Below are 21,513 nucleotides of genomic sequence, written 5' to 3' on the forward strand. Positions count from 1 at the left end.
AGATGTACCTCTTAGGAATACAACAGCAGAGGTTAGTGCGGTATCGGATAAGGTCTACGATAGAGATTTCCGGGTTTTATTACATCTTGTTCTCGTCGTGATGACTCAATACGTTCACGATCGCTTCGGAACGGACAGAAGATTTATCTGGTCAACACCCTACTGGCTTACCTTTGGTGATGCTGAGCGTGTTGTCGCCGCTCGCCACGAAGTCGTACAGCGCTACGAACAGATTGGGGTCATTTTCACTGGGTCCTGCCAACAGGTTCTCTTTAGAGTTCCAGCGCGCCGCCTCAGACAGACCAGAGGGCTCAAAATCCGGTCGAGCTTCTGTTATACAAGAAAAAAAACAAGTACAGAAAGATAAGTGAAAATAGGAAAAATATAAACAGGAATATAAACAAATGAACAAATACACAAACTTGTATCAAAACGGTGAATTCAGCCATAATCCTAGCCGTAACCACGGTCTCGTTTATTCCTCTGAATAATAATAATAATGAAGAATTCTGGTAGTCAGTCATCTTCAAGATCTAATCGTTTAAACCTGGTAACAAATGTTGTATAGAAAATCTCAGTGCTAATAAAACAAAACAAAAAACGAACCCATGTTCATGTATTTAGTTAAACCTGGGAAACATCAGTATCCTTACATTAACACCGATCTCCTTTGTTGTAACTGTGTGAAGCTTAATGAAGCATCATGTGATGTTGAAAAACATGTTTTTGTACGATGAGACATAAGAATGAGGTCTTGAGGTCTGGCAAGGAAATGAGGCAGCGATAGATAGCGGAAGATAAACAAATGACAGAGAACTGGCTGTGATTTTCCTGTTAGGCAAGAACCAGACAAAGAAGGGGTGGATATATTCTCCCATCTGAGAGGACCGTAAATCCTTCTCCAGCTGGACAAATTGAAGGTGCAGTATGTAACGTTGGGAAATTTAGCGATGTTGATGTATATGTGATGAAATCAGCTCATGAAAGAATGTGTACAACAGCAGCGCGAACTCCTTCACACTGTATAACAACAACAACAGAGAAACCGAGCCGGCAATTCGAAACGCCACCAAACACACACGTGTTGGCAAGATAAGCTTAACTAGCCAGCTGAAACAACCACAACAGCTACATTCCGTAAGATCCGATCAGGAATGTGTCACTGTTTCAGCAAGGAAACTAACGTGTGCGATATAACGTTTTAAATGATAATCCGTTAAAAAACAAAAATCACGATAAACAATTGAATAGTCTAGAAAAACTCGTCTGATTAAAAATTTAGATACAAAACAATCCACAAGAGCATTTCCACTACATTTTCTGTTAGCCTCCTGCGGCTCGAAGTGCTTCGATACGTCTGTGCGCTGAACTAAATTATCCCCGTTAACGATAACGATTTTATTATAGTGTTAGTTCTGGCACTTACACCATTTCAAACTGAGAGACATGGAGGTGGACGTGAAAGGTCTTAATATCCAAATAGCTGCACAAATCATTCCAGATTCATTATTAGCAAGAAGAATAAACTCGTTTTTGCTGGTGTTCGGTTCTGGTATTCAGAATAAACGTCACAGGGTATTGTGATTAAACCCATTAAATCATTACGTAGCACTCGTTTGTCCGTTCGCGAACGAAAGGTATAAATTTACACACGTTTACTTTTACAATCTTACAAACTGAACACTTAAAGTGAAAAACAAGCAGTGAATAGATCTTTTAATAAGGTTTAAATTCTGAATTTCTCCATCAACCTCCCTCGAAGTGATAAACCCCCAGCTAGCTCTGAATATCTACACTAATATTTATCTTTAGCTTAGTCATGTTGTCTTTTTGTTGCTGGCTCTTTATAGTAAAAGATAAAGGGCTTTGACCTACAGGGAGTTCCTCCACTTCCTCTGCTAAAGGCACAGGATTAGAGATGGCTTCACGCTCACTCATCAACGCTCCATGACCTTGATTTTCTTTTTTGTCGAAGTCGGTGGCATGACGTCCGGCATACGGATGGCGAAACTTCGGCCAATTTCAATCGACAACTCGTTTCTATTACTATTTTGAGCTTGACTCACATGACTGTAAGAACACTATATTTCAGAGGTCGGTGTACATCTGGGCGTTAGATTTCTGCTGTAAAAACAACTATTTTCATTGTTAACCAGACGAGCTTTATATACGAGTGCCAACTGGAAATAAAACACACAGCTAGATTCGTGTCATTTAAAAATATGTGCTGCTGTAAAATGATTTTTATTATTTACACAGAAACATCATCCTGCACTGAACAAACAAACCTAAACTGCATGACGATACAGTTATGTAATATGTAATATGACAAAAATCTGTTAAATCGACATGACGTTCCCACATGGCCTGAAGCTTTAGTATAGATTAGTGACTTTTTTTTTTTTTTGTACCGATACACAAAATTCAAACTATAAAATGTGAAGCTACGGTATGAGCGACACATCGTCTTAAAACTGATGCCTTTTAAAACTCCCTCAGCATCTTGCTGTACAGAAAAGCGAGATAAAGAAAAATCGGCTAAACCTGATTAGTTAAATAAAACCTGAGAATCAAACTCCGTTAATTTGTTTATTATTTGGTTCCAGACCAAACCAAGAGACGAATCATTTAAGAACATTTCGGTTGATACAAAAATCGAATGTATACGTCACAACCTACAGCGTTCGGTATCTTTTATTTTTGGGACTATTTGTATTAGTTTGTTCGGGTTTGCCCTCGGGGCATAAAGAGTTTGGGCTGGAATCGTCTTAAGTGTTACACATAACATGGCTTTTATAGTTACTGGAGCACGCACAAAGAACACACAGATGAAGGAAGGACAGATATAAATATAGGTATAAACATGTATGGAGGCTGGAGCAGGTTGAGAGGAAAAAGAAAAACAGCCAGCCATAAGAACCACTGTAAAAAGTCTGTAAAACCAAAGCAGGCCAGAATCATACTGGGGTTTTTTTTCCCCTCCCATTTTTTTCACATTTAACTTTCTTTTTCTTCTTTGAGACTTGAGGATACCTGCAGATCTTTTCCTCTGTTGCTAACTAACTAAACCAGACAACAGGAAACACACATGAAGCACGTCCTCCTCAGAAAAACTCCTCGGTTGCTAAATATGTCAGGGAAGTCCGGAAAAGTTTTCCCCCCCGTTTTTGAAAAAGAACCCCATGGCGACATACAGCAGTGTAAACATGAAGCAGAACACCTTTTCCTATATGTGCACAGGGGAGTGTGAAGTTCTATACACAATTGAACGTTTGCTTACACTGAACATATGCAGGCAATCAGGCTGGAGTCAGATTTCCTAGTATTCTCTCCTCCCTGCCTTTTTACCCCCCCTTTTTTCTTTTGCTGTGAGCCAGAGTGTCTGGCTTTGCTCTCTTTCTCTCTCTCGTTCCCCTCCTCCACTTTCCAAACGGCCAGGCAGAGAAGAGCTCAGAGGCCTAGAGATTTGCAAAAACCTATGATTTTCAAAAGACCATTACCCCAGAGTTCCCTCGCTTACATTAGTCTGTAACAGATTCTTCATGAAGCCACACACACATACACACACACACACTCTCTCGCACACACTCTCTCGCACACTCACACACACGCACGCACACACAAAAGCCATGCTAACTTTCTTGTGCTGCTCCCACGCAATCCCAGATTCTTACCTTGGAGGTTATAGCTGGAAGCTGAGAGGCCTTTTTTTGATTTGCACCCCACCAATTTCAGACAGATTTCCAACATTTTCATTTGATTTGCACAATCCTGCTTTAAAAGAAAAAGAGTCTCTTTCCCCCCAACACACGCACCGGGTAAAACGTCTTAGTTATCAGACATCCAAAAAGAAGTGACACAAAAATTAAAAAAAAAAAAAAACAACTTTAAAAAGCATATGACAAAGTGGAGGAAACAATAAAAGGAATCAGTTTTTCAGTGTAAAAGCTGGTATCCACATCACAAGGCTCTACAGCTGTATCCACTTTCTGACTTCTATGGATCTCTTCTACCGACTTTCCAATGCGAGAGGCTCCATTTTCTCCTCATTCCAGCTCTGCTTAATCGTTTTTTACTGGAAGAAAAGAAAAGAAAAAAAAAAAGAAAACATCCAAACACGAAAAAACCTTTCCCCGAGTTGATTAAGGAGCCAAGCTAACAGTTTGTCATGAAAAGGTACGGTCCGTATCGTGCCATTCTGACGACTCGGGAGTGCAATAGCGGGAGAAGCCGAGTGCTGGAGCTGCTCTCTGCCAACAAAGGGCCCCTTTCAGGCGCTGCCTTCTGGACTGAATGACATCAGCTGGCTGGATCCTCCCACCTCCCCCAAAACACACACACACTCACTCACGGTTGGAAATATACACACTTTCAAACACTCACATCAACAGAGTGGGACACCGAAGCACTCTCTCTGGCCACAAGTCAGGCTATGAGACGGTTTGAGCATTAATCTGCCTTTTGTCGCACGTCACTGTTTTTAGCTCCTTCTTCGATGTTTACAGCTTAGAAGAATAAATGAATGGCAAGAGTGCTGTAAAATGTCATGGCAAGCATTGCATTTAGATTTTTTTTGTTTTGTTTGAGCGATGAGGCGAACCAAGCAACAGCCTGATCTGAGAATAAAAAAAAAGAGAGAGAGAGAAAGAGAAAGAGAGAGAGAAAAATTCAATTGTGTCTTGTTGACTCATCATGGCCTGCTGGTCAACAGTGATCAATCAAGCTTAATGACTGAGTGATGATGAATTTGTATTTAGGATTAGAATTTGTGGGGTGTTTTTCCATGCACTCGATGTTCTAACCGAATGAAAACGTTTTTGTTTTTTTAAAAACCCTCTATTGTCCTGTTATGGATGTCTGGACTCTGAGTCGAGTTCAACAAGACTCGGGATGAGATAATTACGCAAGAAGAACAATATGTGATGAAGGCTTTATTCAGACGAGTTCAGGACCCTGAGTGTAGATTATTGAGCTGGATTGTGACTGTGGAAGAAATTCAAGATGGATGTTACACCGAACAATGAGCTTTAATGCTGTAGCTATACAGTGATCGTGAACGTAGAGAACATGCATGACTGCTGTGTGGAAACTAAGAATGAGCTTCGATGCTTCGATGTGCTGGAGAGAAAAACGTAGCCCGTTAGTAGACAGGAACTCCCGTCTAAATCGGTCTAATCAAGGCATTTCTTACGCAAAAATCAAGCAAACTGGCGTTCTGAGAAGCTCGCGCTTTTTCATGATTATCTGCAGATTTGGGTCAAGACGTGTTGTGTGATGTCATCATGACACGTATTCATACAAATCCCTGTTCAGTTCGTGTGTCGAACACGAGTGAGGCCATAACAAGAAGTCGATACATATTTAATAATAATAATAATAATAATAATAATAATAATAATAATAATAATAATAATAACAACAACAACAACAACAACAGTGTCTTTAATGGTAGTAGTTTAAAAGAAGAATCCAGTGCTTGAAATTTCACCAAAGATTTCTGTTAAATAATTAATAGACAGATAGACAGATGATAGATAGACAAATAGACATTTAAATATTCAGATATTCAGATAGATAGATAGATAGATAGATAGATAGATAGATAGATAGATAGATAGATAGATAGATAGATAGATAGATAGATAGATGTAAATAGACAGACAGACATGTAGATAGACAGATAGATAGAAGGATAGATAGATAGATAGATAGATAGATAGATAGATAGATAGATAGATAGATAGATAGATAGATAGATAGATAGATAGATAGATAGATAGATAGACAGACAGACTGAACGAATTCACAACTACATCATAAAGGTCTGAGGGCAAAAAAATTCAAAAACAAAATAAATAATAATAAATGAATAATAAAAATTCAAGCAACAATCTATAAAAACAACAAAATATGAGCAGCAAACAGAGAGATTACAGAAACTTACAGCAAACATCATGCCTTCAGTTAAAAACATTTACTCTATTACATTTATAGCCGGATGCTTTACACTGAGTAACTTTGCGACACATCCTGTGCAGTTTTCCACAGCGTCACGACGTCATTTATTGCTCCCGATCTAGGTTTTTTGTCTCCTGTGGCATTTCTAACGAGTGCAATTGTCTCACACTCGATCCGGTGAACACTAAACCAGCTCTAATGTAATAATCAGGATTTCAATCTGGTCTCCGTCAGCTAAGATTAAATGAATTATAACCAGTGTACCAAGAGCTGGAGCTGGTCACTAATCAGAACCAGATCATCTCTGCACGTACATTAAAGTATTCCTTTTAATTCATGCAGCCTTTATTAAAATAAAAACTTGGTGAATGTTTTGTGTAGCTAAGGAAAAGATTTCTCTTGCCAGCTCCAAATGATCCCAGTGTGTCTTCCATGTGTTTTAAAGCATAATTATGTGTTGTTTAGCGAGACAAATCATTTCTAATGTTCACCATCAGGACAACGACCTGCGAGTTGGATAATACAGCTTCATTTATTTATAACAATTTTTAGATTCAGAGCCAATGCTGACTTTCCAAAAACTGAGAGAGTGTGTTTGTTTTAAAACACAGATAAAAACATTGAGACTATTTCTGAGCTTGTAAACAAATATCACTTTCACTTTTAGAGCTAATTTCTGCTCAAGAAATTGTAGTTAAAATTCATTTCGAACCTCTGATAGCTCTCCATGAGCATGTGGAAAAGAGGTATTAATGTTTCTGAAGCTGACATCACCGCTCTCTACACCAGTCAACTGGAGTCTCCAGACAGGCGGGAACCTGGGCTCGCTCCGGAGTCCAGAGCCGCGTTGGCCCGCAAAGACATTCTCTTGACTTTCCAGTCTTAAGGGAGTGAAAACAACAGAAAATATGACAATGATACAATTCCACGTCTATAGTCTGGCCAACGGAACGAGAATAGAAGCGAGGTATGAAATGAGCCGTACCACCTAGGCTGCAACAAGGACTCCTTGGCATTCCAGCTACCCCACTTCATTTACAATAAAAACGCAGCTGGAAAGCGAGCGAGCTTAGCGTTCCTGAGCGGCATACCGAAAAAGGTCACTGTGTATATTATAGATCGGTACGATTGCATGAACGCTTCATACAGAGATAAAAAAACAAAAACAAATAAAAACAAACAAAAAAAAAATTATTCTGTTAGTCAAACAATGTTTGTGGTGCAGTAAGGAGCTTTTGCTTTACATTTGCTAAAAGGATTAAAAAGTTTTCACTGAAGGACTTCAGGGTCTTTGCAAGACACCTGGTTTACATCATCGACAATATCAAACTCTGGAAACAATTTATACCGAGGGGGGGGGGACGACAAAAAAAAAACAACAACAGATTTTGCAAGATGCACCAAATGACCTTGCTTTCATTAGTAATTAATAGTAATTTACCTCGATTATGCAAAAAAATAAATAAATAAAACAAAAACAAATAAATAAATCACACAACTGCCAAGCGTTGCTCCGATGTCTAATAGACTAATTGAGTAAAAACAAGACTTTAAAAAGCACCTGTGGACCTTTATACGTCCTTTAGGGTTTCTGAGTGCGAGGTTTAGAAAGAGCCGAGGGAGGAGGAGACTGCAGACGGAGAAACATGAAGCACATTGTTCAGTGATGAGCTCACAGGAGAATCACTTCATTACGATTTATATAATGCCACGCTCAGTATGTTAACAGTTAGCTGACGTCCACGGTATGCTCCCCCCCCCCCCTCCCGTCCTTCCTCTGTTTTTTTTTTTCAACCCCGCTTTTTAAGCTTTTTCCGAACCCTAGGGCACGAGCGAATAAAAGACAAATAACGTTCTGCACACCTACTGAAGCCTAGACACATCTAGATATTCCCTTTAAGAAAACTTTTATTTAAAAACCTAAATAAATAAAAAGATGTGCAGTGTTTAACTGAGAAGGGAAATGTGAGCCAGGTGTGGGACGCCACTCGCTTGCAAATGCAAACACGGCCTTGTATAAAACGAGGAGTGAGAACGCAAGATGAAACATCGTGCTGATTTTAAAATGTCAAGACTGTTAGTTGGTTTTTGTTGCCGGTATCCGTTCCACCCACGTCGACTGAGGGGGAAAATCAATGTTGTGCTCTAGACAAGGTCAGGTCAAGGTAGAGCAGCATACGCGCATTGGTCTACATCTATATTCGAAATATAGACGCCAGAATAATAACTTATTATTAATAATATCTTTTTGTCTGGGTGACTAACAGGATGTGCTACATGATGATGAGTCCTTCATTCTGTATTTACACACTGAACTAAATACCTGGCTGTGTCACATACAATTTTATCTTTACATTTTGGCTTTAAAGTTTATTTTGTAAAGGTTAATTTGACATTTTTTTATACACACACACATATATATAAATACATACAGTACAGACCAAGTTTGGACAAACCTTCCAAAAGTTTGGACACACCACCTCTTCAACAGGACAATGACCCCAAACACACCTCCAGGCTGTGTAAGGGCTATTTGACCATGAAGGAGCATGATGGGGTGCTGCACCAGATGACCTGGCCTCCACAGTCACCGGACCTGAACCCGATCGAGATGGTTTGGGGTGAGCTGGACCGCAGAGTGAAGGCAAAAGGGCCAACAAGTGCTAAGCATCTCTGGGAACTCCTTCAAGACTGTTGGAAGACCATTTCAGGTGACGACCTCTTGAAGCTCATCAAGAGAATGTCAAGAGTGTGCAAAGCAGCAATCAAAGCAAAAGGTGGCTACTTTGAAGAACCTAGAATATGACATTTTCAGGTTTTTCACACTTTTTTGTTATGTACATATATCATTCCACATGTGTTAATTCATAGTTTTGATGCCTTCAGTGTGAATCTACAATTTTCATAGTCATGAAAATAAAGAAAACTCTTTGCATGAGAAGGTGTGTCCAAACTTTTGGTCTGTACTGTATATAAACACATTTAAAATACAAGTCTTGCACTTTTATAAGAAACTTTTTGGACTATATTTGTTACGTTCTATAAAGCTGCTTTGAGATACTATCCATTGGTAAAAGTGCTCTATAAATAAAATGAATGAAATATATAAACACTCACATTCATGATTCATCATCCAATCGTACCACATCAACGGACCACAGACAGATGCGATCTCTCTAAACACTATGACTTAAATGTTCTATTTTATTTGTATTTGTTATCCCTGGTGTTAATGGCTCTATTTTTATATGAAGGAAAGTTTTTTTGTTCTGTATATGATTGGTTATGTGACAAATAAAATTTGAATCGAATTTTTAAAATGTTAAAACGCTGCTATAATATTCCTGGTGGTTTGCCCAACACTAGGATGTGATCCCAGGTGGTGGCTTGGATTCTAGTAGGTGAAACAATACGTTTTTTAAATATATTAGGATATTTGAATGGAGAAAATCTGTGTCAAAAAGAGGAGCAGGAAAGCTTTCGTGCGTATTTCTATAAGATAATAAAATGGCGTACAGCAAGCGTACCGATCTCTTCTGAAGCACAAGCACCCTCTTCCCATAGGTGATGTACACGTGTGCGGTGTTTCGACGCTTTAAAATCGATTCCCGGGGTAAACAGAAAAATTTGTAACTAAATAATAAGAAAACAGTATGCTGGCTCTGCCAAGACGTAATGATTATCTGATATATTTGTAAGCCACTTTGTTATTTAAGGCACATAAAAAAATATATATCATGACACCTCAAAAAGCTCATGATGATTCATAGTGTGTTTTAGGAACATTTCCTCACATCACAGAAAAAGCTGGCTAGTCCCAAATAGCAGACACGCAGCAACCAGCCAAGCTATGTGACAGTGTTTATCCTAGGTTCCTTCTCAGAACTCCGTCTGGGCATCTGGGCCATTTCAGGCCAGGGATTAAGCTCGTTCGTTGCCAAGATCCTCACTAGCATGGTGCATGTGTAATGAAAGAAGGGCAGAAAGCAGAGCGCTAATCAACGTGGAGCCAACGAGATTGGCCAAAGTGACTTCATTCCATAAGTGCTGAGAATTAATAACACAGGGTCAAATTAGCAGTCAAGGATATAGCCAAAAATGATATTAGCAGAGGTGGACACATCATGAAGCCATTAGTTTGCTATCCCATTGGGACAGTAATAGCTCCAGTGTGCTGCCCACTTTGATGTTAACATTGTTTGGAAATTGAGTGAATTGGATGAAATGTGGGAGCACATATAATGTAATAACGGAAAACTAGTTAGCTAATTGGAGGAAGCACAGTGGATTGGTGGCTTGCACTCTTGCCATAAATCTCCGTGGTTGGGGGTTCGATTCCAGAGATTAATCACGTATCCAATTTCCACTAACAAAATCTCAACATAGTGTTAAGGTCAAAATTCTCATTTAGGAGATAAAATGATGTTTTGATGACATCATTCTGCATTTCAGCTTCTCGTCAAATTTTCTGTCTAATCCGATGAATCTGGTGTCCCGCCCCTAACTAACCGTTCAGAATGGCTTGTGGGATTGATGAACGCTATTGGCTATTTAAAAAGGAGGAGGTGCCAGACGATATCCCGCCCTGACTGCGGGTTTCGGTTGGAATCACATCCGCACCTCAAATGACACTGCACATTTCATCACTGAAGAAACTTTTATACAGTGATGTATGTTACACTCAATACAAAAACAGACGAGTCAATGAGATCTTGCAATAGGTCTGTGTTTCAAGAGTACCGAAAAAACAAGTACTGAAAAAACAAACAGACTGACTGACCAGTTCACCATCACGTCATATTTAGTTCAAGATCTACAGCCTTAAGGATGATACGTGCTCAGTCCCTCGCAGATGCTGCGGTCTTGCAGCTGTTTTGCAGCAAGTATCATTCGACACAAATCTATCAGCTGCCTTGCTTTTCCGCAACTGTTTCTTTGAAACCTCTTAACTAGTGGTCTGATTTATACAGTTAATCTGCGCAATGCTGATTGTAACGGCATTCGAATCAATACTTTAGCAAAAGAGCCGCACGAGACGTTAAACCCCTGACTTTAAAAAGAAAACAGATTGCTAGATCGATATGGCCCTCGCGCTGTATCACGTAGTTACAGATATTACACAACACTGCAGGCTATTCATCTTCTTCGATATCTCTTATCCTTTTGGCCCCGCTTTAGAATTTACAAAGGCTATTGTTTCCAAATCGCTGCGTGGGTGACATGACAAAACCAAACACAGTCACATGGAAGAAATTAAGAAGTGGGATCCAGAGCAAAGATAAAGCTGGGCCCCAACAGGGGACCGGTTTCCCAGAAACACTAACACACAGAGGGGACGGATAAGATAGCCGTGAACGTTAACGTTTGAGATGAACTCCGTTATAGCTGTAAAGAACTGAACATAGTGGTAAATAAACAAAAGGAATCGTTTAGCTAAATTAGAAGCATATCTTGGGAGAAACTCTACCTGGTAAAAGATTCAAACCCGGCTAGTGCCTTGATAGCATCTCTTTAGAACGCAAATGTTATGCTTGCAAAACTGCAGGTCTGTAGAAAGGCATTACCTGTTCCGTGGGGATTTCTAGCACAAGCGCAAATTTGTGCGGGAGTCATTTTTGGCTCAAAAAATATCAACTGCTTCCTGTTGAATTGTAAATAATAATAATAATAATAATAATACATTACAACAGGTGAAGTGGCAAACTCTGTCCCATGATCCCTGATGAAATTCCCTACAGTGGGCAAGTGAGTGTAAGAACTGGACCATGGAGCAACAAAACATGATGACCTGGTCTGATGAAACTGGGGAAGAGATGGCACCATGCACTATGGGAATAAGGCAAGCCAGTAGAGGCAGAGGGATGCTTTGGATAATGTTCTTTGCTGGGAAACCTTGTGTCTTGGCATAAGTTTTGAAACGTACCACCTACATAAACACTACTGCAAACCAAATACACTACACTTCTCCACGGCAACACTATTCCTTACTGGCAGCGCCCTCTTTAAGCAGGAACGGTTTAAGAAACATGACAAAAAAGTTCAAGGTATTGACTCCAACTTCCCCAGATATCAATTAGATTGAGCATTCTGTGGGATGTGCTGGAGAGAGAAAAAAAAAGTCTGATCCATGGAAGCCCCACCTCACAACATGCTGGAATCTGCTGCTAGCGGCTCAGTGCCAGATACCACAGCACACCTTAATAGGTCTTGTGGAGTCCATGCCTCAAGGACAGCACATGGAGGTCCTACACAAAGTATCGCTGATAGATAATTTAATCCATCTATTGATCTAGAATGATTTAATTTCCCTTTTGAATCTCCAAATAAACCCTAATCACATGGTTATTAAATCCAGGACCTGTTTGCGTAATCAGAAAAATACAAACCTAAACGACGGAAAAGTGCTAATGGAACCGCAACTAACTCGTCTCATATGAAATGATGTGACAGGGTTGTATAATTGGTCATTGTTTAGGTTTTAGGATGTAAAGCGACACACCGTGTGTCGTTTTACAGACACAAATTTTAAAACGACGCCCAAAAAGAGGCAATGAGACGCTTTATATGTGCAGGACAATGCTGAGATGTCCTGCAGATGTTGTATTGGCAGAGACAGCGGAGGCCAGAGGAGCAGAGAACTGTGTAATATCTACAGCACTGAATGCATGCGCTCTCTCTCTCTCTCTCTCTCTCTCTCTCTCTCTCAGTCTCTCGTTCGCTTTCTCTCTCTCTCTCTCGCTCTCTAGGAGAGTGTATTCGAGTTAAATAAATCCAGCTGAAGCCTGGCGACTCTGCTTACAACACACTGTGCTGGGGAGACGCACTGGAAATGCAGCAGGCAAAGCTTGGAGGTTTTTCATCGTTTCGATGCCTAAACTATCGGTTCTTTTATAGAGGACGATCTTCGTATTTAAGAAGGTTAATACAATTCGTATAAACGTTTTCATGCTGGTCAACCTGGACCAAAAAAAAGAAAAGAAAAAGAACGAAAGAAAAAATGCTGTGGTATAAAGAGTAATATCCAACGTTGTTCAGAATTAGAACCGAATAAGTCATATTAAATAACTCGACGGGAAAATTACTTCATTTAAAAAAAATAAATAAAAAACAAGAAAAATCTTTTATTTACAAATAATGGATTTTAACTTATACAATACTTATAAATTTGAACAAAAAAAAAAAACTTAATAAGATAAATATATATTTGTTGTAACTGATCGTACATTAGTTCTTCTTTTCAAAACTTCAATGGTAGGATGGAATTATCTTATTGCAGCATTGGGGATTCATTTCGAACCGTGTCCCAAGGTTATGCGAGTTCTCTTAAGCCATGAGTCTTCTTGAGTTTATTGTCTTGTTGAAACATTCATCTTCTCTTCATTTTTTGTGACTAAGGAGATTAAATTCATCACTCGGTTCATGTTTCCTTTGATAAAGTATACTCTCCGGTACTGTTGGCAGAGAAAAGCAGCCCCACATCATGAAGCTTAGCCTTCTGAACTTCCTCTGAAGGCATGATGGTGTTTTGTGGGTTCTTCTATCTCAAAAATGACCAGCTGAATGATTAAACTAAATGTTTTAGATACACGACCCTGCTTTGCTTTTTAGATGTAGCATGAGGTGTAAGAACAGAGATGTATGTTGCTGTTCTCTGTTGTTCCTGATGTTTTCAGGTCGTCCTGCATCTTCTCTCTTCGCTTCTTTATGGTTACTCTGAGAACGGGTTGTGGAATCTTGCGTGCTTCACCACTCCGGGGACGATTTAGTTGTCTTTCCCTGAAGTTTTACTTGCATATTAAATCAAACCAGTTACACTGACAGCGGGGTTTAAAGTCGTTGTTACGGCTCTGTAGCTGTTTCCATTTGAGTGTTTGAATAATGCTTTGCCTGAGAACGTTAGGAAGTTCCTTCACTTCATTAGGATGGTGTGAAAACCTGGTTTATTTCTACATAACCTTCGACTTTATATGTATTTTTTTATTGTGTGCAAATACAATGTATGTAAAGAACTAAAAACAAACCAGACTTACGTCTTACTGCCCTCCACACACAGAGAGAGAGAGAGAGAGAGAGAGAGAGAGAGTGAGAGAATGGGAGAAAGAGACAGAGAGAGAATGGGAGAGAGAGAATGAGACAGAGAGAGAGACAGAGAGAGAGCAAGAGAGAGAGAGCGAAAGAGAGAGAGAACATGAGAGAGAGAATGAGACAGAGAGAGAGAGAGAGAGACAGAGAGAGAGAGACAGAGAGAATGAGAGAGAGAGAGAGAGAGCAAGAGAGAGAGAGAGACAGAGAGAATGAGACAGAGAGAGAGAGAGACAGAGAGAGACAGAGAGAGAGAGAGACAGAGAGAGAGAGAGAGAGAGAGAGAGAGAGAGGCAGAGAGAGAGAGAGATCTCCAACACTAGAGAAATATTCAGCTATAAACTTCATCAGTTCTTCAAGGAAAAGTGAATATACTACAAACGTTTATATACGTATACATATTCCCAGACCAATGTCAGAAAGACGGAACTAGAAAGAGTGAGAGAGAGCGAGAGAAAGAGAGAGAGACACTTAAGAGGAATGCACAGGAGGTCACATTCCTGACTCTGCTGCTGTGGCTTGCCCCGTGCTCAACTATTCCTTCAAAACAAGCTGTATTCTTTGAGCTCTGCTCTCGTGCGCACACGCAAACGCCGAACCCTCTCGCTGGATTTGAAAACATCAGACGCTCGGTGTATCACAGGGTCAGTAAGACATTCACATCTGTATCCATTAGCGTTCCCAAGTTTGTCATCGCCGGGGTTAACGTGTATTATATTCCCCAAAACCACGGATATCAGGTTTTAATAAAAACTCCAGTGAACCCTTTGTTAGGTTCGAGTTCTGTAGACATACAAGGATGGTGATTAAATGCTTTGAGTTAAAGTGTGGGTGAATTTCTTAAAAGAGTACTCGAGGATTTTTAATCTAATCTAATCTTTAACTACTGCATCTGTATGATGTGTGTGTTTACAATCTTATACTTTGACATCTTTAGCTATTTGCCCTCTTCCACATAGGAGATGATTGTCTAATGTAGCATCTAGAAGAGAGAGAGAGAGAGCGAGAGAGAGAGAGAGAGAGTATGCAATCCCTCCCCTGCCAAATATGATCCTTTTTTCCCCCCACAGTTATGACATCATCAAGATTCATACTTGAACTCTGTACTGTTGCACTACGGATGTGGGAAGAAAGAATTTCTGATGGAAACCTTGGAGAAAGCGAAAGCAGCCGAAACTTTTACTGCATTAGTCTGGAGCTGGAGTTCTCAGTACAGAGAAATGTGTTGAAGTGCTTGGTTGTGGATAAAGCACGTACATAGACATAGATACAGGAGATATTCTTAAGGGAGGAGATTAATCAGTAAGTCATTGACACACGGGGGGGGGGGGACGACGACGACGACTAATGGTCTCGGTTCAGCAAAGGCTTCGGTTTATGGACGTTTTCAGAGGACGCGGAGTTGATCTGGCTCGGGAGTGTCATTAAGGGCACATTTAGATGGCCTAGACTGAACCACGGAAACATTTAGCGACTCAAAATAGCGAAGATGTTGGAGCTCATGTTTGCTAATACTGATTACTAACATTTATAAAGGCACTCGTATAATATATATAGCGAGGACTGTTCCAGACCTCCGGAGCTTCAACATAAAGGGAGCGGCTTTGATTTTGTCACCCAGCTCTTCTGTGAGAAACTCATGTATGTACACATGGCTGCGTGACATTTCCAAAAGTCAAAAGAACTCCATGCGGTTCACATCCAGTGTAAATAGCAGAAGCTGGACAACAAAAAGAGTCTCTGTGGCTTAACAGCTGGTCGAAAATTACCAGGCTGAGGCACCTGCATCTCGATCCCTGAAGCTGAAAACAAACCCATGTCTTCGAGACCCAAAGGAATCACGGGGCGAGAGCTTTGGTGTCTAGACTGTACAGATTCCATGAGTTCCAGCCAAGACGAAAAAAAAGAGGGGGGGTGGGGGTGGGGGCAGACTGAAAAACGCCACGGTCGACTCCGCCACGGTCCATACATGTTCAGAACAGCTGTTGTTCTGGAGGGGAATCTGGTTCTGAAGCTAACATGAGGTGAAGTTCATTACAACAAAACAGTCGTTAAAAAAATTATATTCTGAAACTTTTAAACATGGACATCCATAACCAATCAGTATTTGCCCAGAACAAGGGATGTCATGATAGCAGAATTTTGACATGAATACCAGGAACAGTATGATGATTCTCAATATCAACTGGACACACTGTCAAAGTAATAAGCATGTAAATAAATTAATTAATTCGATTGGAATGAATAAATCCTGCATTGTTACGAGGCCCCCTGGTGGCCCTGGTGCCATAAGTGAAGGCTTAGATCTGTTGCACCTAGAAACAACCTCACATCTTATCAGCTGACATCGGCTGTTCTGTGAATGTTATAGAGTGCAAATTACACCGACGATCGCAATCTTTTACCAGGAGAGATTCCAAATAAAGAACTAGAGAACTAGTGAGAAAAGATGTCATGGCCCTGGTACAACTCCAGGTTAGACGCTGCTGACAGCCGATAACACCACCACGCTGACAAACCCTAACATGCATATGTACTGAATAGAAATCAATGTAACGTCAATCGCACTTTAATGTCAAAGAACTAACCATGAAGGGAAAAAAGACTAATTAGAGTTTAAATAACTGCATAATTATCCTACAAAGAAGCAGAAATGTAATATTCAGGTCAATAACACAGAACTGTCGATGATTACTAACCAATCTGACATCGTTAAGTTTGATAAAAAGATCTATAATCAGCGACGAACAAATCACTCAGGGACGTGTGACGAGCACATATTGTGCTGCGAAAATGTTTAAATCTAACCTGCTTACTAACTCGCAGTACGTTATGCTACATTAGAGACCGCTCTTGGCTCTTCAATTCATCAAGTTTCGGTAGCGCTTATCCTACATGTGTCTGGACTGGGGAGGAAACCGGTGGACCCAAAGGAAACCGCCTGAAGCTGTGAGAGAACAGGCAAACTTGCTGCTAACCACTAAGCCACAATGCTGCCCTAAATCTTAAATGTGTGCATTATGTGCTAAAAAATGCTTGAGAGGAAATATCGATCCGTTTCGACTGCGGGAAAGTGCTTTTTCAAGCATACACAAGATGCAGAAGTGTTTTCTTCCCGAGTGATTTTTTTTACATGAATATGATGAGTGTTTATATTCAAATGCATACTTCGATAACAAATGTGTTTATCACCTGTTTATCTTTTATTTCAGAATCTTTAGCTGAAATTTCTCCAGAAAAATAGTTCCTTCAGATCATTCAAAATGAGAATAATTCTTCTACACGCACAGACCGAATATACTTGAAGGCGTAACTAACAGAACCTTTAGAGAAACGCCAAAGACAGGTAGAGTGTACACACATGCAGATAATCTTACTGTACACCTTTGACTTGTAAATGAAACTGTGCGTTCGAGTGTTTTGGCGGATGCAACGGTGCAGCCAGACAGGTCTTTGCTTGCCTCAGTGCAGTGTGTATGAAGTGTGAACCTGCTCGGTGAGATACAACTCCAGCCACGAAGAGTCTCCAATCCAAATTTTGTAGCAATAATGCTTTTATTCAAGAGCTCGAATCTCCTGACAAAACAGCCGAACCGATCGGGAAACAGCTCTGAAAGACAGCGTGAATAACCCCGTTGACCCTAATACCACTTTACAAGAACTGCTGCTTGCTCTCGGCTTACCGGCAGCTGGCAGGAGTTTTTGTCTGCCAAACCACCCGCAAGTCATAGGCCTCTGGTTGCGCAAGAGCGGATCTGCAGATCTGACATCTTTCTGCCTGCCTTGACAATGATATGTTATGGGAAGGAACTGCTGAGGACAGCCGTGCTCGACGTACGTCCTGAACGAAACAGAGGTGTCAGCACTGACCCTGTTATCAACGATACATGCCACAGTGAACTGTGTATGGACATCTCAGAGCAGGATGTAAAGGCAATCAGGGAAAGAGTGTGAGGATTTTTTTTTTCCACACTGTTTACCCTGAGTGACATAAATACCGCCAGTCCTTTTAGGTTAATCGGAGAGGTTCCTGTTTTTCTATCGCTTCGCGTATCTTCGCCAAACCACGCTGTTTAACAGTTACGTATCTTTGTTTATATATAGAATGAATTCTCAAATCTGATATGTCAGATGGTGTCGAATCAATCTCTATAGCAGCAGCTCTCACATTAGTCCCAACTACAATTCAGTTAACAGGTCAATGCTACTAGGTTATGGTTTCTATAGCAACAACTCCCTTACTTTTCTTGTTTGGTGGATGAGTTACATAAACTAAGACTAATAACGACCATGTCAAAGACTCCAGACTCGGTGCTTTGTAACTTATTTTATATATCTTGCAACGTGACAAGTCGAAAAAGAAGCTTGAAAGGGAATGATGTTTATGCCGGGTTAATGATGTGCCACTCATGAATAAATGAATAATTTTACCTCTTGGCTGTGGTGTAAGTGATAAACACCACCTCAAGATGTCATCTTGTACTCCTTACACAGTTCCCACTGATTTACAGCAAACCACTGTCTAGAAAGCGTCAAGATTGACTTAAAATGAGCAAAAAACCTTATGCCAGGACATTTCCCTTCATACGTTCTAGTCTCAAAACTTCAATCATCCTTAGATAAAATAAATGCTGATGATACTAATTATGCTAATGAGCGATGACCTAAACCCTGACTTCCTATTCTCCCGTTGTATGATGTCCAAAATAAATGCAGAACTCCAAATGCCAAAAGGAACCAAAATCAGGAACTGAAGCTCAACTTCCTTACCATGAACGGCAAACACGTTGCAGGGCAGAGGTCCATGGCGTGACGAATCCCTCTTCCCACCGCTCTTGATGAAGTTCAGAGCAGGCAGACTCGGCCTCCGTTGGTCGCCAACAAACTTCCCTGGCTGCTGCCCCATAAGGGCAGGATGCCAGGCCGAAGCCGGGAATCACAATCGATTACGATCGTGATATCACAGCGATGGATCGAAATAGACTCAAAGGGAGCCTCTCTGTAGTGAAGACCACTTCAAGGAGCACACTTTCTGTCAGTGTGGCCTCCAAATCCCAAATCCCAAATCGTGTCTCTTTTCCCTGTCCAGCACAGCGACAAGGCTGACACGGATCGTCGCCGGTTGCGTTATTTGTGTCATGAATCGAGTAGCTGAGAGGTGCTTTTTTTTTCTTCAAACGTTAACACACACAGGTGGACGAGAAGTAATTTGTACAATCAAATCATCTCGATACGGAATACGGTTACAGAAAGAGGACGTAAAACTACATTCTGTGTTTAGAAACGACGGCTCGAACAACAGCATTCCTCAAAAACGATCAAGCTTAAAAACTAAAATGACACGTTTAAAGCATCCAGGTGCCCAGTAGTGCATAAGGCATGTATAACAACCTGGTAAAGAAGCATCATTTCTGTCAAGCTTGATTAATGATTTAACCTGAGAACATTTAGTTAATAATAAAGGAAACTACATCGACGATTTGGATTTGGTTACTGTCAGTACAAAATGTACTGAAAATTGCATCAATCTAAGAAAAGTAGTGTATTCTTGTGTTACGGAAATAGATAAGAGTCTATACTTAAATTGGCATTTAAATTTTTTTTTAAATATAATATAAATACAACCACTAAACGATTACAAGCCGAGGATTTTATTTTATTTGTTTGTAACCTAATAAAATGAAAGGAATGTTATCAGTTCACACTGAACATTAGTGCAGGTCAACATCAACAATGTTGTTAGAATAATAATTAATAATAATAATAATAATGAATTGTTTGTGCAAATTATAAACGTATAAGTCAAAGTGTCTACCTGCTCTGCTATAACTGTAACGTTATATAACTTGACATATCAGTACTCACCTAATAAAAGTTACAGTTTAATGTTTAAAGGTGTTTTAGCATCGACTAGCTAACAGGACCTCGCCTCAGCTTCACTCGTTAGTTAGCTAGTCAACAACAGCTAGTTAACTTAGTTGGCAAGTTTTCCAAACGAGTCGTGAGCACAATAAACTAAGACTGAAGTCATCCCGAGCTCATTGTTAACACGTTTCACACACTTCACATGACAAAGTCCTCGTCTTTGACTTCCGTATCCAAGCTTTTCTCCCTCCTGGGGCTCCAGATAACGTTACACCCGGACCTGAGGCACTTCAGCTCAGCTACTCAACCTGACTTTTATCCAGTTTACTAAAGTGCTGACAGGTTGTTTTACTAAACAAACCATCCGTAGCGGTGAGACTCACTTCCCTAATATAAACCCCGTTAATGATTTTCACTATCTCTTAGTGTTGAATGTGTTTTGAGGGCTAAAGAACTACCGAGTAGTCGTCGACGCAGGGGCCGCCATATTTCCATACGCAAGGTGGGCTGGTTCCTAAGGAGATTTGCGTCTGACGTCATGACGTCCGTTTCTTCCGTCAACAAAAACGATAACATAACATAGCAATGAAATACGCGATGATAGAGTTCAATAGAATTGATGATAGAATTTGTTAACGTGAACATTTTTATTTATTTATTTATCTATTTATTTATTTAGTTTTGCCAACAGGAATTTACACGAACCACACAGTTACAACAGTAAAAAAAAAAATACACAATGACAAATATTTAATATTAATAATTAATAAGAATATTAATAATGAGAAATGAGAATCCCTAGGGAATGTAATAATAAAGCTTTCTTTTTAATTTATTAATAAGAAATATTTAATAATTATCATTTTATTTAATAATAAGAAATTAAATAAGAAAGTTTTTATATAAAGTAAATAATAAATGTATTATTATTTACTTTATATATATATAATTAAAACTAATTTAATAATACTAATGATTTTATTATATAATAACAAATTAGGAAATAATTTATAAATTAAATAATAAATTACATTATATATATATATATATATATATATATATATATATATATATATATATATATATATATACAGACAAGATATTACAAATAAAATAAAAAATGTTTTGTATTCAATAGAGTTTATATTAGAATTTGTTAACGTGAACACTAGTATTGTAGTGACTATTGTACTTCTAAATAAACGCATATTTTATGTCACACGGTATTTTGTGATCGACATTGTTTAACTAGTGTTATGGATGTTTGGGCAATTTATTTTGTGAACTGTGAATTGTTACCACTAGAGGGCAGTCGTACTAGCAGGCTAAAGTAAACACTGCCCCCTTGTGGGTGTTTGCTGTTCTTTCGTCTATGCGTAAAAACACTGTGTATCTTTCTCCATCTCATAAAGTAAAAAAGGCATAAAAACCAAATATAACTATATAAATCACATTATTAATCATATAACTATTGCATACAACTATTGCAAAATCCTGTGTAAAGTGACAATGCGACTAGTGATGGATAATTTTCGACACATGGTGGAGAAAATGTTTTTATACTCAGTGTTTTTTCACATAACTTTGACCATAGAAGGCCTAAAGTTG

General features: G+C 39.5%; 1 protein-coding gene across 2 annotated transcripts in view; it reads right to left on the reverse strand.

Annotated features, from left to right (window-relative positions):
* abl1 (c-abl oncogene 1, non-receptor tyrosine kinase) overlaps positions 1-20,416 on the reverse strand; it is a 32,106-nt gene extending 11,690 nt beyond the window's left edge. Inside the window, exons 1-2 of one of the 2 annotated variants that reach the window (XM_027132902.2) lie at positions 18,811-20,416; positions 172-330 (exon numbers count right to left, since the gene is read on the reverse strand). In XM_027132902.2, coding sequence (XP_026988703.2) covers positions 172-330; positions 18,811-18,946 — 295 coding nt within the window. In that variant the 5' untranslated portion in view covers positions 18,947-20,416. Of the gene's footprint in view, positions 1-171; positions 331-3,674; positions 4,300-18,810 lie in introns of those variants that run through there. The other variant, XM_027132903.2, reaches the window with a different exon arrangement.
* Positions 20,417-21,513: the final 1,097 nt, after the last annotated feature.

Source organism: Tachysurus fulvidraco, chromosome 26 (genome assembly GCF_022655615.1).
Source record: "Tachysurus fulvidraco isolate hzauxx_2018 chromosome 26, HZAU_PFXX_2.0, whole genome shotgun sequence".
Classification (NCBI taxonomy): Eukaryota; Metazoa; Chordata; class Actinopteri; order Siluriformes; family Bagridae; genus Tachysurus; species Tachysurus fulvidraco.